The following is a 12,138-nucleotide window of genomic DNA, read 5'->3' as shown; positions in this document are numbered from 1 at the left end:
TTTCATAACTTATACTTACTTGAGCTGAAACTACTGTTATTATGTTGGTGTGTGTGACTGCATTTACTTTGAACTGTGAGTCAGCCAGATGGGAAGAGTGGGAAATAATTGTATTTCTTCTTGAAAAAGTTGTTCTTTGAAACTTTATTGTCAGCCATCGCTTGTATTGTAAATTCTCTGACTTGTGCTGATAACTGCAGAAATTTTACATTAAGTTTTTGGGGTTTTCTTTCCCGGAGTAAATTGGAACGTATCTGTCGGGAAAATGCTCTGAGGGGTCACTAATAATGCACACCCTCCTACCCATGAATGAATGTGGTCACTTGAGTGTAGCTGGCGCGGTTGGCACCTGAACATGTCCAGGTTAATTGGTTAACTGGAAATGAGTGGAACGGCGACCAGACCAGAGACCCCTGCAGAGAGCCGAGACTAGACCAGATCAGTCTGGACGAGGCGAGGGGCTCTAGGTAAACACCAAAATGAGTCCAAATTGTTGCCGTCATATAGACGAGGCCGGTCGAATCTCTCCCTCCTCCATTACTTTAGTTTCCTCCTTGTTTTGGTGCTTACTGCGCAAGTGTACGTTCCAGAATCGGCTCCGTGGTGATGTCAGAACGCCCCACATACAAAATGGAGGCAGACAGCCTGTGGATTTGTTTTATTTTATTTTATTGTTTTGAAATCAAATTTTGGGACATTTTAATGAGAATGAGAATCGCGATTCTTATATTAATCGATTTTTTTGGCACCCCTACTGGACATGAAGCAGTGTTACAAAAAGATGGACTACTCACTTACTACTCACTGCGTTATCATGTACTGACACACAAATACAGATTATTCTAATTATAATAAATTAACTGTTGAAGTGTTTTCTCCAATACAAATGCTTAATTTTGATGTATTTCACTTCTGTCTTTGAGCCATTGTAAATCCACATATTGTAAACTAATGAGATTTCTAAACAACGCATCTTATTTTCCACCACATCGGACGTTGATAAACTGTTAAACATCAGTTCAACATGGAGCACTTCAGCCAGACATTTCAGCTGTGTACCACCGAGGACAACAAACACGGAACAAGCTCAGCCAGACAGTGGCAGAGTGCTTTCATTACCCATGATGCCTAATGATTTAGGCCCATCATTAGTTTCCTCTGCTACAGTAACGATTTGGTACCCACACCCACCCAAAACATGCTAACACACTGCCAGCCTAAGTAGCACTTTTGGGGGCTGTAATAGGTTTTTTGTCTAATTGAGCTCTGTGACTAAAAGCTTTCAGCAGACTCTGAATCATTTGTGACGTAGAGGATTTTTTTCACTTTCAGGAGCCCCATTTCTCTGTGATCACAGCAGCTGTATTCCAGTTTCAGTTCCAACTAGCTGTGTTGTGTCACCTCTGCCTGTCATTGCTTGTGAGTTCTCTGTTCACTTATCGATGTTGTGTCAAAGATTAATCCCTCAGCCCAGTTAAATGAGATTTTATGGTCGTTAACTTATCCGGGCTATTATACTAATGCATCAGGGTGGTTCCAGATTTGATGAATGCTTAGAACAAGCTAATGAGATTTACATAGACATCTGGTTTTAGTGCAGGCACACCAAAAGACAAAGGAAATGAAGACGGCACAACAACCCCACTGAGTCCCATTTGCACTAGAAGCATCCCTCTGAGCACTTTTTAGTCTAACTTTGGGTGTCGCAAAACGGCAGTCCTCTGACATCACAACCTACTTGTTGAGATAATTTACAAATGTTTTCACCATATTTTTTGAATATTTTCGTTCTTGACTTGAAAACTGACCACAGATCCTGAGGCTCAAACCAAAGACCTCAAGAGACCAGAGTATTCTTTGCACTCCCTGAGCTTATTCTAGAAAAACATCTGAGCACCATTTCCCTAACCCTAACCCTAACCTCCTGAATGGCCCTGCTATTCCAGTGACTTTCCTCTTGGCCACCCTGAGCTTCCAAAGGTGGTCACTGCTTTTCTTTTGGACAACACCCAAAGGAAACAGTCAAAAACTCAAAAAGAAAAACATTGAAACCAGCCCTGACTATGTAGTACAGCAATTTAGAGCACTGTTTGGAAGTTCAGATGTTGGTTTGTGAATTCAAAGTGAAGACTTCAAGTCTCTAAGAGACAAGAGACTATCGAAGTGGTTCATGGTAAAAGAGCAGTGCTTTGAAATTTTGAGACTGTGGGTCCAATCCTCAGTTACTTCATAGAATTTTTATTGTCTGACTTCCAAAGGAGTGACACTGAAGTCCATTAGAAATGCTGCACAAGTTGTCCTGACCATGTGTTTCAAGGAGCAAGTAGGGTACTGAGCCCAACTTGGCCCACAGCCAAAGGAAAGAGTGAGAAGCTCCAAGATATTAATCTCGATTGTGTCTTTTGAGACAACCACTAAAGTCTTAGGTTCATGTCTCAGATTTTGTAATGAATTTCAAAATCAAACCCCTGAAGCGATGACTCATACAAAACAAACACTGGCCAATTGTCCTTTCCCAACCAGCTCAAGATGCTAGATGAATGGTAGAGAGTATGGTAGAGAATTGTATTGACTGAATTTTGACTCCCATGGACTCAAATGCTCTGAGAAATTCAGGTCTAGTCTGACCAAATGGGTCAATGTGTTAGAAGACTGATGTTAAATTTTCATCTTGTGAGTTCAATCCTTAGGGATTTTCTGTTAAATCTAACACCCACATGAAAGATTTAAGGTGGGTTACAGGACCTCTTGGAATTTCTGAAACTGTGGTTTTGATCCATACAAGTCTCAATATTACACTCAAAGAGACTGAAGCCTGAATTTACACTCAGAAAGAAGATTTGTGCCACTGTAATAAAACATTAAAACGAGAGTAGCCACTACCACAATGCATTTAATTCCGCTTTGTTTGTTTGTTTGTTTGTTTTTTTCATTTAGCTAGCTGTGCATTTTCGCCTTCCCCCTGCTAATTCAGTCCAGCACTACTCAATTCATTTCAGAATATTAGCGAAAAAAAGATGTTTCTAAGCAAAAAAAAAAAAAAAAAACATAGTTAAGTGGGTTCTGTTCTGATAAAAATATCAAGAAGGCTTTTTATATATTCATGTCCCAGTCTGTTTTTGCCAAGCACAGTTCCACTGCAGGCTGTGGAGGTCACCTTTGATAAAGTAGACATCGGCAAGGATTGAAAGTAAGATCTTACAAATATGAAAGAAAAGTGAATTGCACAAGCAGTTATTTTATGGAAAAAGGTTAGTATTTTTTTTCTTGTTTTTCTTTCAAAATGATCAAAAATAGTGCTTTCTCTCTTTCTATGTGTGTGTGTGTGTGTGTGTGTGTGTGTGTGTGTGTGTTACTGGCAAGTCTGGCAGCACTTTCAGTCTTCAGACAGGCAGTTCTTTGTGCTGTGTCTGATGTCATAATTTGTCTGACGTATGCTTGCCAGCAGGGACCTTTGGTCAAGAAAGTACATGCCCGTGCGTGTGTAAAGATATTCTCATCACGGACCCCCATCCAGACGGTGCTTTCTTGATTGACGGTTGTCTTTGGGAGCAGGATGGAGAGGCGGTGCCACTGGGAGAGAATTGATAATCCACAGGAGTTTGGGACGGTTGCTGTCCAGGCCCGAGCTCTACAGTTGTCGCACTTGTGTTGAACACAAGGTGTTCACCGCACAGCAGCAGCGGCAACAGCAGCCTCAGTCTGTGGAGAGCACAGACGCTGTGATTGCAAAGGGAGAGAGAATGCGGAAAAGATCAGAGGCTGTTGGATTAAATATGGTTTAGTTGGAATGAGTCATTGTGGAAGGGGAGATTAAAAGATCATTTTGAATCAATGGGTGATTAAAGGAGTGAATGTGTAGATGGCCCTGCTGGTAAGCAGTAGACTATTCAGGCCATTGGAGGATGTATGATATCTGCCTGCAAAGACACTGCTGAAATCATTTGCACAGACTGCTTTGATTAATATTAATAGGAAAAAGCGTGCTCTGCATATCTCTCTCTCTCCCCCTATTCGCCTTTCTTCTTTTTTTGTTTTCATTCTCCACCCTGACTGTCTACTACCCTCCTCTTCTGTTCTTGTTTTTGTCTCTGTTGCTAGTCTGTGAGAGGAATTCTGCCACTGGTTTTATTCTCTGGGATTCCACAGCTTCATCCTTCAGAGAGCTGCCAAAGTACCACAGGCAACAAATGAGACTTTGCTGTTTTCATCATACTGCCCTAAATCACACGCACTCGCACACGAAACAGTGCTGTGATCGTCTCTTTCATTTAATGATTATTGACAGGACTTCCAAAAACATCGCTTTACAATCCTTCAATTCAAAGCCCCTTATTTCAAAGACTTGGAACAAACCGATGAAAACATGCATGGGGAGAAAAGGGGGACGTGGTACATGACGATAAAGTAGGGCAGAATGAAAATAACTGAGGTCACGGAGAAAATGAGTGATAGGACAGCAGCAACAGGAGAGATCTCTGCGGTGACTGCAGTAAAGGGATGTTGCTGGCGAACATACAGTAACAAATAAAGGCTGAAAAATATCCTGTTTGATTCCTTAATGATTTTTAATCATTTTAATGTCCATGTCTCACAGCACAGCAGGGGCTAGTTATCATTTACCTTTAGCACACTTTAATAGTTGTGAAAATAACTCCTGCCATAAGTATGGCATATGGTAAAATGTGTTTAACCACCTGGGGAGTATAAAGCTGAGCAGAAACATCAACAAACTATTAACACTGATATATTAGCACCCTGTGAATGTGATGCAGTTAACATGTTATCAGACAGATTTACACGTCCAGATGAGACAGAGCAGCATTGCTGTTTAACGGGAGTCATGTTTCTGGTCAATTAAATGAGTGTAAGTCTCAGTATCCTCCAACTCTAGCTGTAAATAATCCACAGTGCCCACCTGCTAGTTGCTAAATTCGTCTGTGCCATGTTCAGTACTCGGGAGGTAGCAGTCCAGTTAGTTTATCTTTTTTACTTTTTGTTTGAAGCAACTGCTGTCTCCAGCAGCTGGCTGTGCAGATGATGAAACTGTGCTTCAGGAGGCCAAAACAGAGAGCTGAGAGATGTGAATTACAGCGTAAACCGCGACTATTTCAAAACAAGTGACTTCACTCGCATTATGCATCGATCACTCAATCAGTTAATTATATCAACATTTGATTAGAGCAGCAGCTCTAAAAGGGAATTGGGAATTGAAGAATAATAAGAATAATAATAAAAAGAACCAATTTTCTACCATCCTGACTTTCTGTTTCTGTGGATGGCTTCATTGATGTAACCGTTTTCCTTTTTCAATTACATGACACAGATTAAAATATGAATGAAATTTAAGTTCAACTTTTATCTCTCAAAGTTAGGATATATATGCAGTATGTATGTTTGTCCGCATGTCTGAGTGTGTATGGATTTATTCATCATTCGCTCTGGAGTCCAGCAGCAAGTTATGTGATGCGCTGAGGCCAAGGTGATTTATAAAAGCAGAATGCTCCATTACTCTGCATCTACGTGCACACACATACATATGCCTAAGAGGCACTGTGAGAGCTGGTTCGCTTTCTTTTAATCGGCATCATGCATTACAGCCAGATTTTGGCATATTGTTTCTCATGTCTCAGAATCTCCGTTTGGTGACGAGACATGGAGGCATATTTACCCAAAACCTCAAACTGACACGTTCAAAGGTGTTTGCCAAGCTTGAATTGGGAAAGAATATGATTAGTTTGCTGTGAAGGCTCAGTGAAAAACAGACAAGTTCAGACAACCACCTGAAAGGTAATGCGAGGGGGAGAGAAGCAGCCAAGAGACACGGAGGAGGATGGAGCAATCAAGAACGCATGAGATACAAATGCAGGTAGTCTGTTAGCATATTAGACTTTCAGTGGAAGACAATGTGTAGTAGTGAAGGCGGAACTGAGTCAACCTGAGTGAAGTCTGGTAGTCACACCGTTCAAGCCACGGGGAGAGGTGCTTTGGCTCTGACATGCTCGCCATTAGCCCGTACTGACGTTGTTTAGACAGCACATTAGCATCACAGGCAATGATCACCGGGTGCTTCAGACTCACGTAACATTCAACTGATCAGAAAACAGAAATCAGAAATAGTTTTATTGCCAGGTATGTGTAAACACGTTAGCAATTTCACTCCGGTGTTTCTATCTTAGACAAGGGAAAAACAAAAAATAAAAAATTAAAAGGGAAATATATATATATATATATACGTTGAAATTGGAAATATTTGTAGTGGAATATGGTACAAAACAGAAACATAGTAACAGATGATGGGGCAGACACTGACCTTTGGAAATGAAACTGGTAAAATGCACAGACCTAAATTCACTTTTTCTGTCTATTTTTGTTTCTGCAGGACAGACAATGTTTCTCTCAATAACATCACAAGAGTGATAATGGATGTAAAGTTGTCCCGATCAGATTGCACTGCATTATTCTGGAGCTAAATTTTATACTGCCTTATTCTACAACTACTACAGATTAAACAGCCAGATAATCACATTAGCTACTGATCGTGCCCCTTTTAGAGATTAGACAACCATCATAGAAAAAATTGTCTCCAACAAAACTCTTTTGATCCATCATAATATTTTCTTTTCCTCGTTAGTTTCCCTCTAGCTGTGCTTTAAGTAAATGTCAAGGCAAAAAAAAAAAAATTCTTTGTATTGAGACCTTCTGCTCAATGCATACAGTGCTTTTGTGAGCAAATGTTCAAATGATGGGAAGAAACGGTACTAGAAAAAGTGATATTAGCTCAAAACTTTTCAACTTGAACCACCTGAACCATGTTTTATTAAGTGACATTGTGTGTTAAGAAATGTTAGAGGCACCAAAGATTGAAGAAGTTTGAGAGTAAAATCTGAATTTTATTAGAGATAAGACTACTGGCTTACTGGCAAAATAGGAAAAAGTCCCTGTTTGCTGTAGAAAGGCTCAGAAACTAAATTAGCTAACTTTATCATGCCCTTATTTTTCATAAGGCATGAAGACTATTTTTATTTAATTTTCTTTACATTACATTACATTTCTTTACATTTTCTTTAAATTCTTTACAATATCACAGCTTTTTTTCGTACCAATTCTTTGAATTTATTCTAAAAACGTGTTTCGGTTTTAATCATTATTAATACCATTCTACGAGCTTGATATTTTAAAATGGCAAAGTGTTGAAATTCTATTTAAATCAATAGAGCGCATGCCTTCAAACAGTGTTGAGAGGATCTGAGGCTGTATTGGTTCTGTTAATCACACACACATATGCACACACACACATTGAGGGCTGTTTGGCTTGACATGCTCGTGTGTAGTCACCCAGAGGGAATATGCCCTGAAAATCAAAAGACATTAACCAATTAGTGTTGATCAATAGTCAGAGCGACACAGGGATGAGCCAGACTGGGAGCACTGTTAACGTCGGCCTCTAGGCTAATCAGCCGACTGGGAAACTATTCCTCTCAGGTCTCAGCCAATGAAAATGCTGGAAGAACTCTTGGCATTATGCTGCTGTCCAATGCAGGTGCCTCTCCTGCTGTAGCTAGGCAGAACAGCCTCCACGAGGAAATAAAAGGGAGAGATGGAGAGATAGAGCGAAACAAGGACATGAGGGGAGACAAGAAGAGAGATGGGCGGAGTAGAGGACGAGTGAAAGAGTGAATTTGTCAGGTTGTGAAAGCAGGTGTCGTACTGGGCCGCAGTGGGCAGCATGTAATCTCAATGTGATAAGCAGTAGCATGACAGCCAACCTTTAATTCCCCGTGGGAGGGGGCACTGTGGAGTTGTTGCAGGGTTGATCCCTTGATAGTAGATTTATATAGAGGAGTAATGGAAAAAGACGGTTAGAGGATGCATTTTGATGGGGAAGGATCAAAGCGAGAGAAGAACAAAAGAATGAAGCCGACGAGAGAGAGAGAGAGAGAGAGAGAGAGAGAGAGAGAGAGAGAGAGAGAGAGAGAGAGAGAGAGAGAGAGAGAGAGATTTCTGCAGAGTCTTTACGTGCACATGGTCATTTTCATGTACACAGATCACAGCAACACCACAGCGTCTCCACTGCTCTGTATTCATGATAAGGAGAGCAAATATCAGCATGGGGCTTAAGATGCATGTGGGATAGAGGTGAAAGGAAGGGAATGAAGGAGAAAGGGGGAGTAAAAATCTAAGATATTACACCTATTCGGAGGGGTGTTCAGTGGAGCAGGCGTTATGAGAGTGTAAATTACATTCCCTCCTTCTCCCCTTGGGCTGCTGGCTGCTGGATTAATATAATCACCCAGAGCACCAAGCGCCCAGACGCATGCCTCACTGTCTATACACACAAGCAGAATATTAGATAGAGTGCCATGATGTGTGTATGTTTATTGTCACAGTGGTCTGCAGTGGGGTATTGATTCTAGATCAGTTCTCCAGCCAGTTCTTTTCTGAAATGATGTAAAATATTGACACGTAACTCATTCATCTCAATTGGTAGAGATCAATATCGATTCAGCAGGCCTTGTAAAACATCCGGCATCAAGTGCCATAACTGCTAAGATGGTAGGAAAGAGGAGACTGTGGCAGGAAAAAACGCTGAGCATTGCTCCTCTTTCTCTTTCCTTTTAATGTCCTGTCTTTGTTTCGACTTAACGACCGCGACACAAAGACATTTACTGTAAATTCATCTCAACACAGGACGATATTTTAAATGTAAGGCCAGCAGTTCCTTCAAATGATGAAGAATAAACCTGAAATCAAATGGTTATATTAATCAGTTAATTGAAATGTTAAAAAAAAAAAAAAAAAAGGAATTTTAAGATTTGTGTTTCACAAAATTATGATGAATTGATATTCTTCTGCTATCAGTGATCAGAAAAATGAATTATACTTAAACGGAGGTACAGTTGTGTAAAAATGCACGTGAGACAATCTAAATGCTGTATTGAGTTACAGGAGGGGGTGAATACAGCTGTATGGTGATAATAATGATATGAGATAAACTATTATGTTTGCAAGCTTCTTTAGGCTAATGGGTGCATGTGCGTTGCTTTTCAGTGCTTGAACACCACTCCCAGGTGAGAACCACAAAGAGAGCAACCAATAAATTCCTGTCAGCTACTTTGCAGCCCGTGCATGCAACTGATAATTACTGGAGCACGCTGGGTGTCAATAGGCTTCATGTAGCAACATTAAGTGACGAATAGCTGCCATTAAGTGCTGACTTGACCTGGTGAAGCAGCAGAAAGTACAGAGTTGTGCAAACAACAGCTCCACAACACACAACGAAATTCTCTGTACGGTGAGTTAGAACAATCAGTTAATTGTCGCACCCACCTGTCTGAATGTCACTCTGTAAGTCTGCTCTACCGCCCTCCACAATGTGATCTACGTTCAGCTTCTCTGCTCGCTCACTGGCAACGCAGACTGTGACCGGTCCACTCAGTCTCTCCACTCTCCACTCCACAGCATTCATTCATTTATCCTCTACTGCTTATCTGTTTCCGGGTCGTGGACGTTGGTGGAGCCAATCCCAGCTCACACTGGGTGAGGGCGGGGTCACCCTGGACAGATCGCCAGTCCATCACAGGGCCAACACACGGAGACAGACAGAGACCAACAACCACTCACACTCAGACCTACAGACAATTTAATCACCAGTTAACCCAAACATGATGTCTTTGGACGGTGGGAGGAAACCCATGCAGTCAGGGGAAGAACACGAAAACTCCACACAGAAAGGGCCCAGGCCGGGAACCGACCCGGTGACCTTCTTATTGTGGGGCCGTGCTGAATGATGAAAGTGAATAAGCACTTCATAGATTGAAGGATTAACCAAACAACAAATCCACTGATTAATGTATTATAAAAAATATCATCAGGGGCAGATATAGTTGACACTCAAAAGTTCAGACAAAAAAAAAAAAAAAAAAAAAATGAGCCAGCAGACTATCCCTGTCAGCACTGGAACAGTGATATGTCTCTCTCTATTACACTGAGTTATTGCAGCCTGTTAGCAGAGGCAGATAGACAACTAATCCTCTTTATCTTTGCTTTTGAAGCTAATTTGTCTCTTGACGGGAACTCCAGAAAACAGGGGAAGGTAGTGAGCGAGCAGCTTAGGTCACAAATGGTGGGAAAAGCAAGCATAACTGATCTGTCTTCTTTACAAGGAGCCCAGATGTTGCAGATGTTAGGTCAGCGCCTGCTAAATGAGAGGGCAGCATCTTGGGTTAAGGCTCATTACTTCTCTACACAAGGAAATGGTATTCTAAATTGCCTTTTTCCATGTTTCAACTCGCCTTCATCCCTCCTTTTTTTTTTTTTTCTTCTTCCTCTTGTCTTCCTCACCTCCTCCTGCTCTTCCTCTCTCACCCCAAAAGGGCCGCTGTTCCAGGGAGAACTGTAAGTACCTGCATCCTCCTCCTCACCTAAAGACCCAGCTGGAGATCAATGGAAGAAACAACCTCATCCAGCAGAAAAACATGGCGATGCTGGCCCAGCAGATGCAGCTCGCTAACGCCATGATGCCTGGCACGCAGCTACAGCCAGTGGTGAGAGCCTGCATTCAGAAATATCCATCTGACGCTGAACACTCCTTTCCCCCACGCTCTGTTGTAAATTTCTGGATATACCTGATTTAGATTGCTGATAATTTCACACCAGCCTGGATTTGTTTGGTCCTCTGAAGATGCCTTAACATGTTTCTGTAGCTCCAGATGCACTTATAAACTGACAATACTGATGACAAACTGCAGTTTTCTTTTAAAATGAGAGCTGCAGTAATTGATTTAGATTATTTGGCGAAATTAAATTTTAACATACAACAAATAATGATGAAACATACAGGACAATCAAACAAAATCAACACACCTCACGAAATTTTATTCTGATTTCTCATATCTAATTTGTAACTTTTTCACTTTTTATCATTTTCATTTTATGTTAGATTAATTTCTGATCTTTTGAACTTGGAAAGCTTGCCAGCTTTCCCTCTCAGTGGAGCAAACTAAAAGTGGGCTAGTAGCCCTTGGCTTATTTGTTTTAGTTCTTCATGTAAGCCTGTTTTAAATAAGCACTAAGAGGGCTCAGAATTGAATCACTACTATTGGTGGGAGTTATTTTATACCACAATCAATAAAGCATCTTATTACCACTACACACTCGGGAACACGCTTTCAGATCCATGCATGTGCAGCCACATGCATGTGCAGTAAATTACCCCTGGAAGTGCTCTGTAACTCTGTAGCTCCAAGGATCTTCAAGGTGATGACTGCATGAGCCCCGTTCAGCCAGGTCCAGCAAATCTTTCTCTGGACTATCCATGAGACCTGTCATATTTTAGATAATTCCTCTTTCTTCCTCCATTTTCCTTCAGATTGAAGTGGGAGAGTAGGATTGGCATGCATTTGTCTTGGACTAATCAAAAGAGCTTCAGATGCTCCATGCTTGGATGAGCGCACGTGCACGCTTAACCGCACAGTTTTATCACCCTTATCTGTTGCGTTGAGAGGCCCATTGAGAGGAACAGAGAAAACCATGAAAGGTTTTAAAGGAGCAATAGATCTCCCTGGGAGTGGAAAGCCCTGCCTTTCTGTGCATGTCATGGCGACAGAGAGGAAGACAGGCTGACAGAGAAGGAGAAAGGGAAGACTGAGTAGGGGAGGATGAGACCTAGGATGTAGGATGAGGATGAGGATTTTAAATATTTGTTTCATGATGTTTGTTTGTTTGTTATTTTTTAATTTGCCAGGTTTCATTTGTTTTACATCAGAAAAAAGCAAACAAAAAAAAACCCATTAGGCTTCTCGACCTAGTACGTCTGCTGAACACTGCTGGAAATCATTACATTGCTTTTGATCTCAAAACAACTTCAGTGCTTTTCTATCAATACACTAATGGAAACTTTATTTGATTGCTTTATAAAATTGTGGCAGTTTTCTTTGATCTGGAATCAATCTTTAAATGGAGCTCCATTTTAAATACATATAATACACCCATCTAACGGCTGATTCAGACAAGGTAAAACAAGAGTCTTTGTAACTTAAAGATTGTCTAAGAAAGGACCGCAGCACACACATCCGCAATGACTGACAAACTCATATTAGGCATGCGGTGGGACTTTTTTCTGTTCATACTGTGTAA

At 41.1% G+C, this 12,138-nt stretch overlaps 1 protein-coding gene across 6 annotated transcripts in view; it reads left to right on the top strand.

Moving 5' to 3' along the window:
• LOC115052579 (muscleblind-like protein 1) overlaps positions 1–12,138 on the top strand; it is a 53,365-nt gene that overhangs the window by 27,671 nt on the left and 13,556 nt on the right. For all 6 annotated transcript variants that reach the window (XM_029516772.1, XM_029516773.1, XM_029516770.1 and 3 more), the window contains exon 3: positions 10,377–10,547. In XM_029516772.1, the coding sequence (XP_029372632.1) occupies positions 10,377–10,547 (171 nt within the window). The remainder of the gene's footprint in view (positions 1–10,376; positions 10,548–12,138) is intronic.

The sequence above is a fragment of the Echeneis naucrates genome, chromosome 13, assembly GCF_900963305.1.
Source record: "Echeneis naucrates chromosome 13, fEcheNa1.1, whole genome shotgun sequence".
Lineage (NCBI taxonomy): Eukaryota > Metazoa > Chordata > Actinopteri > Carangiformes > Echeneidae > Echeneis > Echeneis naucrates.
Note: the sequence above shows the minus strand (reverse complement) of the source record. Positions and strands in the feature narration are given on the sequence as shown.